This window comes from Heterocephalus glaber, unplaced genomic scaffold (assembly GCF_053883595.1).
Source record: "Heterocephalus glaber isolate CG9 unplaced genomic scaffold, H.glaber_assembly_v1.0 deba00001509, whole genome shotgun sequence".
NCBI lineage: Eukaryota > Metazoa > Chordata > Mammalia > Rodentia > Bathyergidae > Heterocephalus > Heterocephalus glaber.
The window spans coordinates 30456056-30465732 of NW_028258325.1; the positions used below are offsets into that span (position 1 = coordinate 30456056).

The 9677-nt window shown below is 41.9% G+C and overlaps 1 protein-coding gene across 6 annotated transcripts in view; it reads left to right on the forward strand.

Moving 5' to 3' along the window:
* The window catches only part of Nwd2 (NACHT and WD repeat domain containing 2), a 183825-nt gene extending 174148 nt beyond the window's left edge, over window positions 1-9677 (forward strand). For all 6 annotated transcript variants that reach the window (XM_004867675.4, XM_087187439.1, XM_021246683.2 and 3 more), the window contains one exon: window positions 3502-9677. In XM_004867675.4, the coding sequence (XP_004867732.1) occupies window positions 3502-7434 (3933 nt within the window). In that variant the 3' untranslated portion in view covers window positions 7435-9677. The remainder of the gene's footprint in view (window positions 1-3501) is intronic.

A 9677-nucleotide genomic window follows, 5' to 3' on the forward strand; every position in this document is an offset into this window, starting at 1 on the left:
GAACAATACTCGTAGGTACAGCTATAAATCCACTTAGTTTTTTTTTCTCTTACTGTTCTAACTCCTGTTGTATAGTTAGTTCCTCCACCCAAATTAAATCAAAACTAGGACAGATCCCAAGACCTCTTCTCATCCCTCTCAAGGAGACTAGCCTTCTGTCTGTTTCTGATAGCTATTTCAGTCTAAGGTGATAATTAAAACTTCCGTCTGCATTTCTGCCCCCAGCTGAGGCCTGCCGTAAGCCGGGCACCAACAATAGTAATGGGAACCTGGCCAGCTTCTTTCTTTGTCCACGTAGCACTTTCTTTCCTCCTCTCCTAACCTGTACCATGCTGATGATCCTATCAGTTTGTAGAGTAGGGGTTGTAGAGAAGGGAAAGTGATCAGAAAGTTCTTACATGACCAGTATTATTGTGAACTGAGCTCTGAATTCCATGTCCTTATGCAGGGTTGAAAGCCACCTCCCATCTCTTCTGAGGCATTTTCATGGTTTTCTGGACATTCTTCCCCTCTTGAAAATCCCACCCAAGCCCCATGGAACACCTCTCACTACAAGACAGTGCATTTTTTTTCTAGCTCTTTTACTTCCCCAGCTCCTAGACAACCAGCAACACACTTCCAATGCCTTTCTGCTAAGATCCTCCCCACAGCCCGGCACGCTTCTTAGACAGGAACTAGAAAGGACAGCAAGCAAGCAGAGACCCTTGTCTCTCTTGTGCTGATGGCCTAGATTAGTTACATAGGAGCCACCGTGAGAAACCTACAGGCCAGGCCCAGGACACCAGCTCTGCTTCACTTGTGCATTGGAGCAGCCAGCCAGCCTGCCACATGACCTTCATGTTTCTCAGGTGTCTGTGTCCCCCAGGCTTTAGAAGACACTTTGAAAGGAGTCCACTGAAGCCCCTCCCCCTGGGCTAGAAGTGAAGGGTGGGCATCATTCTGACCTCCCCTTCTGAGATGAAGCAGTGAGAAATAGGACCCTTGGCATCCTCATCTCCAGTCTCCACTAAACTGGTCTTCAGAACCTCCTTTTCCAGTCCTGCATGAAGGTCTGGAACCTTACTTTGGAAGATGATACCTATTATTTTGCCTCCTCCACCTATGCTGAGCTGAACTGGCTTCATTTTTAACTTCCTGATAACTCCTGGTATGCTGGTTTCTGTTATTCTAGCATTAATTCAGAATCTTCACATTATTATTCTGTAGTTACTCTCCTATGAACAATTTTCTTTAACTCTACATTTTTGTAATCTGTCATATCCTACACACTCTCCAATTGGTCATTGTGAGGACAAAAATAGGAACAGCTCCGTTATACCTTGTGGTGAGGATTAGGTTCCAAATAAGCTTATAGGTGAAAACCAGGTATATCACACTTGCCCTTCAAAAGCCCTTAAGTGTGCTAATTTACCACATCTCAGCATGTCAAGCCCAGTTGGTATTTATTCTTGTGTTATAAAATACGGCCCCATCTTTAGTTAAGGACCAACTGAGGCAGTAAGCTTGTACTTAGGAATCACATTACATCAGAATAAATTGTGTCTATATGTGTGTGTGCTGCTGCACACTGGTGTGTGTATCTTTGAACTTTAGGATTATTCCACGCAAGCCTGATGGTGACACCATAAGTGATACAAGAGAACTGAACTTGAATGAGTCAGTATTCACACGTGCTATTTCACCCTCACTCCAGGGCTTTTCTCATTGTGGACTAGCCAGAAGGAACAAATATTGTTAATTTGACCAAGTGAGTGTCCATATGATGCATCTCCATGTGACCTACCATGCTCTGGAGGGATTACATGGGATGTACGTATTTGCCTGTGCAGAGAAGTAGTTCCTGCAGGACAGAGTGTGCTAGCAGCACAAAGTCGATCAACTTGGGAAATAACTTTCTGAGTTCCCTGCCCTCTGGATATTTTGTCCAATTACCTACCTCTATCCACAGTCCAGGGTTCTGGTTGTTCAAGGAACCTCACCTGATTCTAGGTCCCCTCCTACACCCTGCTTGCCTCCCTTCTAGGGGAATCATTGGCCTGCCATCAAGAATAACTTCCATTCTCCTGTGACATGGTGTCCCTTGTAAGGACACAGACAGACATGTGTTTGTCTCTTGTGTTACTCGCATTTCTACGCATGCCAGCTCACGAGTGTAGGGCTGTTCTCCACAGACATCACACATGCAGCAGCCTGGGATGGGCCAGAGAGGGGAGGATGCATATAATCACCATGATCAATCAGTGTAGGAACAAACTTTTGTTTCTGATTTGCCACCAATGAACAGTTGTGGCATGACAAGATTATCTTTCTTGAAACCAGCTTCCAAGGTTGGGGGTAAACACCAACAAAATGCTTATTTTTCTTAATAGCTCATTATGAAATTGACATCCAATAATCTTCTCATTTATTTCTTAACATGAACACTCTCTGCAGGAATACAATTTAATAAATTTACTTCCTGATGTATAAAATACTTTCTTTTCTAAAAAGTATCTTTTCTTCTTAAATTCCTAGGATTGCTAAAAGACTATCTTCTTAAAAATACTCATTTGATCATATACCTTCTCATCTGTGACTTTTTGACAGAAAAAGTACTAAATTTAGTATATCCTTTATATATTATATATCTTATCTCTAACTCCACGGTTTAAAAAAGAAAAAAAAGTGCATGAAAATGAAAATGAGATATGATTTCTACTCCACCTTTGTCTCATGGTGACTGTTAAACTCAGAACAAGTCCTTTATCCAGCCCAGTCCTCTGTTTCCCCTTTTATTAAATAGCATTGTAATCACATCTGTCTTTCAGAGAGATAATATGAGGACAGATGACTTCATGCTAATACATCAAACCATTGTTGCAAATCACACGCTCTAAAAAAGGTCTCTTCACCATCACTGTGAAGATTTTATAAGAAAAATAATAATCATAATCATGACTCGATAGCACCACAAAAATGTCTGAATTATAAAAATTATATTAACTATAATTTTAATACTGAAATTTTTTTGCTTTCTAATTAACTAGAAAATTGATCAGCTATATATGGCATTATGTGCTCTTGATTAATGAAAATATTTAACTCAATCTAGCTTATAAATCGTTACTTAACTCAGCCGTTAAACACTAAGTGCTTACTGTGTGCCATGACTGGGCTAAGAAATAGAGATTTGATGATGAAAAACTGACCACATTAGATATTCCGATTTACAGATTTATGGAATACTTACCAATTTTTAGACTATGAGCTAAATGTTTCCTTACATTCAGATAATACTCATTACTATTTTACTACCTCAGGATGTCACCTGTAGTTTTTAGGGCACAAGCTTACTGGCACCTCTTTGGCCTTCCCAGAGGGTCTTTCTGTTTCTTGGTTCTTGGCTGCTTTCCTCATGGTAGGTGTTACCAGAGGTCTTTGGACCATTCTGTAAAGAGGTAATGTTGGATTATGACCGTGTGAATTCATAGCCCTGTTCTAAACTCTGCTTGTATATTTTAGGCTTACGGCTGGCTGCATGAGGACACGGGACCAGAATCTGACCCAGTAATAGTGGTGAGGTTTCTTGGAATGACAGACACGAGTACGGACCTTAGAACTCTACTTCTAAGTGTTTGTGAGCAACTGGCAGTTAACTACCGGTGTCTGGTTCAAAGCTACCCTAAGAAGATCCATGACCTCCGTGACTTATTCATAAACCTTTTGAATGAGTCTTCACTGCAGAGACCTCTGGTAATAATATTCGATGCCCTAGAGCAGCTCTCAGAGAATGATGATGCCAGGAAGCTCTGGTGGCTCCCAGCTCACCTTCCCCGCTTCGTGCGGATAGTCCTCTCCACACTGCCCAACAAACACGGGATCCTGCAGAAACTCAGGTGCCTTAGCCATGAAGAAGACAACTACATCGAGCTGATTCCCCGGGACAGGAAGATGTGCAGCCAGGTCCTCAAACACCAGCTGCTGCGCGTCAAAAGGAAGGTCACATCAGGCCAGCAGATTTATGTGAACAACGCCTTCTCCAAGTGCACGCTGCCAATGTTTGTGAACCTGACCTTCAGGGAGGTGAGACATTGGCGATCTCACAAAGACGTTGATGAATCCTCGCTCTGTGTCACCGTTCATGAAAGTATAGAGCAGTTATTCTGGTCCCTGGAGAAGAAGTGTGGTCAGAAACTGGTCTCCAGGGCTCTTGGTTACATCACCATGGCCAAAGTGGGTTTGAGTGAAATGGAACTGGAGGACGTGTTAGCCCTAGACAACAGTGTCATGAACGAACTCAATGAAAACAACAGGCCCAGCAACCCCCTGAGAGTCCCTTACCTGTACATCGCAAGGCTCAAGGAGGCTCTCACAGGATGCTTAATAGAAAGACATGTGAAGAATGTCACACTCCTGGTCTGGGCCAACAGACACCTGCAGCTTATAGCCCAGAAGTTGTATCTGCAGCACGATGGTGACCTGCGAGAAATGCACACCATCCTGGCAGATTATTTTCTGGGGGTCTGGTCAGGGGGGAGGAGGAAAGCTTTCTGCCTTGAAGATGCCTACTTGAATGGCTGCCTTGACTTGGAAAGTAGAAGCCTACTTGAGGAAGAAAAGCACTTCATGGAACAGGCCTCCTTTGACAGGCAGGCCCCAGACCAGCCCTGGGTTTTCCAATGTAATCCGCTGGAGCCTGACATCTTTTTCGTCAATCACCGGAAAATGTCGGAGCTTTTGCACCACTTGACAAGGTGTGGAAAAACTGATGACCTGCTTTATGGCATCATCATGAACTTCAGCTGGCTTTATACCATGATCAAAATTGGCCAGTTTGACAAAGTGCTTTCAGACATCGAGCTGGCTTATAATTATTCGCAAGAGAAGGAGCTGAAGTTCCTGGCCAGCACCCTCCGCAGCATCAAAAACAAGGTCATTGCATTTCCCAGCTCCCTGTCAGCAGAGCTGCAGCAAAGACTGCTGCCTGTTGTAAGTTCCCTGCCCAAACTTAGACACCTTCTTTTAGAATGTGACAAAGATGGGCCCAAGTATTGCTCCATTGTGCCACTTCATTCATCCATGGATGTGACGTACAGTCCCGAACGTCTTCCCTTATCATCCAGTCACCTGCATGTCACAGAGATTCTGCCCACCCGTAACCCTAGTACTGTCCTCACAGCTTTAGAAAATGGTTCCATCAGCACATGGGATGTAGAAACTCGCCAACTCCTCAGGCAAATTACTACAGCCCAGTCTGTCATCCTAGGCATGAAGCTCACAAGTGACGAAAAGTACCTTGTGGTGGCTACAACAAATAACACCTTGTTGATTTATGATAATGTCAATTCTTGCCTGCTTTCTGAAGTAGAAATCAAAGGGACCAAGCATGGAGGCAGCTCTACCTACATCAATGGATTTACACTGTCGGTCAACCATGCCCTTGCATGGCTCGAGGCCAGCAAAGATGTCACTGTCATTGATCTGCTCTATGGATGGCCCCTTTACCAGTTCCACTGCTGGTATGAAGTGACCTGTGTCCAGTGCACTCTAGATGGGGTGTATGCTTTCTGTGGACAGTACCTGAACACTACCACTATATTTCATTTAGGGAGTGGAGAAAAGTTATGTACGGTAACATCTGAGTTTTCAGGAGGGTTTGTGAAGTTTCTTCTTATTTTGGATACAGCTCAGGAGATGGTAGTGGTAGATAGTGAGGGAAGTCTTTCAATCTGGAATACTGAAGACATTTCCAATCCCCAGCTGACTGATGACTTTGACTGCCGAAGAGAAGACAGCGAGGTGGTCACCATAGAACTTTCAGAGGACCAGAGTGCAATTCTGATCTGTAAGGCTCTCAGCATTGAGCTCTTAGATACTCGCATGTGGAAGGTGGCTGAAAAGTTCAGAGCCAAGCACAACGAACGCTTTATATCTGCTGTGCTGTCAAAAAATGGAGACTGCATCATAGCTACCATGGAGAACACCCCAGCCGTGTTTTTCTGGAGGCGGGACACAGGGCAATGCATGGCAAGCCTACAGGAAATCTCAGGTACTATAGTTAAGTTGGTGAAATCCAGTCACCACAATATGTTACTGTCTTTATCAACTAGTGGTGTTCTTTCTATTTGGGATATAGATATAATCACAGCTATGTCCAACATAGATAAGACTGGAAAACCCATCCAAAGCCTGGTGTTGCCTGCCAGAGGGGAAATAATTTACTCACTTGATGGCTCCGATTGTGTTCATAAGTGGAACTTCAGCAGTGGGTTCATCGAAGCAGTATTTAAGCACGAAGGAATAGTTGAACACTGTGTGTTAACATCTGCTGGAGACATAATGGTGACATCAGATGACAAAAGCAGCCAGTATGTCTGGCACACCAGCAGCGGGGAAAACCTCTTCCGAATCAATGGGCAGAGAATCTCTCAGCTGCTGATTACACACAATGACCAGTTTGTGGTTTCCCTCTGTGAGGAAAATGCCTCCAGGGTTTGGAGACTAGCCACAGGCCACAGGGTCTGCAACATCCTAACCACTTTGCAGAATGCCTTCATTACCTCGGCAAACACCTTCGTGGTGGGGATGACTAAAAGCAAAGTATTGGCAGTCAGTCTCTGGACAGGAAGTATCACCAAGAAATTTTGCTGCGAAGATGGTACCACCATTGTGAATTTTAAGTTGATCCCTGACTGTCCCGACATCATCGTGTTTATCACATCAGCTGAGACTGTGAACATCTGGAACCTGACAGATGAGGTGATCTGTCGACGCGTGCAACTCCCAAACAACTTTTTGAAAAATCTAGAGGATTTTGAAATTTCTCCCAATGGAAAGCTAGGCATTATATCTAGGGGAGATGAAAATATCAATGTGCTGGATTTACACAGTGGTAAATTACGGGTAGTTCATGCCTCTGGGGTCATCTGGCGGCAGAGGTTGTCTCGTGATGGTCGCTACCTGGTATATATTTGTTTCCGAAATGGGGAGGAGGAGGACGAAAATGGTGCAATATCCAGCTTAATTGTAATGAGGCTGGCAGATGGCAAAAATATTGGTGCTTGTTCCCTGTACAAAACACCAACTTTCCTTGCACTCTCTCAGAGGCACCTGAACATCATTGTGGGATTTGACGATGGGAGTATAGGGATATACACAGTAGTGGACCGTGTAGATGCTGCACTGAAAATTAAGATTGCCACTTCAAACAGCAGACAGATTTTCAACAGTGCAGCCCAGACATCCAGGCCAAAATCTAACAGTTACAGTTTTAAAGTGTCTATAGATTGCTTATGGAGAGAGTCCACTGAAGTCTTCGCAAGAGACAGCCCTATCACAGTGAGTGACTCTTCAGAGTCCAGTGAAGCAACACCCTCAAAGAAACACAACTCTTGCTATGACAGGATATGCTCTGCCCTCGAATCCAGGGGCCACAGCTACACCCCTGATAACTGACAAAATGTCTACCCTGATCAGTGGAAACATGTGATCCACATACATAAGGAACAAATAAAGTATGTCTTCTGGATCACAAATGATAAAGTACTCATTTGTTTAGAAGACAGCAAAGATGCTGGAATTGCAGTGTTTTATTAACATGTTCGTGAAACAGACAGAAATGTGAGATTAGTTTTGAGTGCAGTCTTTTTGTCAGAGAATTTGCGAAGTGGTATATAAATGGCTATTTCACCTAGAAGAGAGAGGATAAAAGTTTTAAAATTAGCTGTGTGATAAGAAGCAGTATAGTTGATTTTCTTAGTTCGGATGAGCGAGGCTACAGTTACATGTATACGATTTAGATTGGAATTAGTTCTACAAAAAAACAGTTGAAGTCATGGAGACAAACTGCTGCTTGACTCCAAATGATTGTGTGATAAGTTAAAACACAGCCTTAATCTCTCTTTACATTTCCTGATCCTGACAACTGTGTAAACCTAGTCTGCAGAGGAAAGGTCTAACGGTGCAAAACCATGTAACAAAAATATCCAGATATATTCCCAGGTTCCCAAGAGACACGACATGAAATGTGAGACCGTAAACTGGACTGGACAAGAACTACTGCTATCATAGGGCTACCGAACATGGAGAGTCAATCTTCATTAAAGTACAGTTGCAAGAGTTGCATGCAAGGGTTTCTGTATCATGGAATATATGATTTTTAAACTTTTTTATTTCTGGGGCTGCAGAAGAACACATTTAATAAGAAACCACAATTTTTTCACATCTTTTTTGAAATGCGTATTTGTGCTGAGTGTAAAGAAGAATTACAGAATGGGCATTACAAATTTGGTCAAAACACCTGGTCGTTTCTATCATTGTACTAATAAAAAACATGTACTATTCAGTCAGTTGTATGGAAGCATAAATTATTTCCTAAATCCCTGAAGTATCTCTTAATAGAAAGCAAGTTTTCTTAACATGCCATCTCAGAAATACTGATGACATTTGCCTTACTCTCATCTCTCTTTTTTCCTGTGTAACACGCAGATAGATAACCAAATACTCTGGGACAAACTGAATATGCCTGTCTTTGTGCTAAAATATTCCATAAATCTTAACGATGTCCAAAGGTTCTTTATCGTCCCTGTTTGTAATCACTTTCTTACTTCGCTGCACTGTATGTATGCTTCCTTATCTGTTACACTTCCAGGCTGAGGACTCTTCTGGACTTTTATAGTCTTACCTATTTCAAAGCAAAAGCAGAAGAAATGATGTCAAATATTTTTTAAACCCTACTTTATCTATTTAAAAGAAAATATTACAACTCAGAAAGTAAAAGTGATTTTCTTCCTTTAGTATTTTCCACATGGCATTGTCCTTGAATAACTTTTCATGGAGTTTTCTAGTTGTGGTTTGGTTTGGTTTTCTTTGAAAGTGGCATCACTTTAATAAGAAAAATGAGGGAACTATTTTTGGTCCAGTTCTGCCATGAATTAGTATGTCCCTGCCACCTCTTTAACCTCACCAGCGTATTGTTTTTGTGAACTGCAAAATAAAGGTAGTGATAGGTTCTGCTATAGCCCTGTTAGGGATATTTGGGATAATGTAAGAAAAACACAGTGACATTTTGACTGCTGATGCTAATGGGAAAAAAAAGTGATATAGCATATAGAGAATCCAAATCAATTGTACTTCATTTTAGAAAGCAGTTTAATGTGTAACTATTCAAAGATGTGATTCAGATATAAACACCCCACTGCACAGTTAAAAGACTTTTCTCAGTATGTTCCTCCTGGTTTAGCTACCAGCCAGCGGGGTGATTGCTCAGAGAGAGCTCCGACCTATGTAAGAATCACTCCAAGTGGCTTGTATGATTCAATGCTTTTTAGCTCTTCAGGCAACATATTCTTATTTCTATCGTTATCAGTTGGACCTACATGCCATACATTTCTAAGAATTAAATTCCTAGATGGATTAAATGTAGTGTGTGAATGTTCTATGTAAAAGCCAATAGAGTATAACAAGTGACTTGAATGATTTTTCCTAACTTGTTTGCAACTGATAGCTCATATGGAATGTTTTTATGTAAACTTTGTATTGTTGGGAAGAATTACCCAATCAGAGATTTATATTTTCATAAATGTTACATTTAGTTAAATTTTGTTACAGAGTTGTTACACTAGAAAATTATTTCAGTCTTCAAACAATATACAGTCTTGTGTATGTACTGTTTGTATGAATAAAAGATAAACCACTTA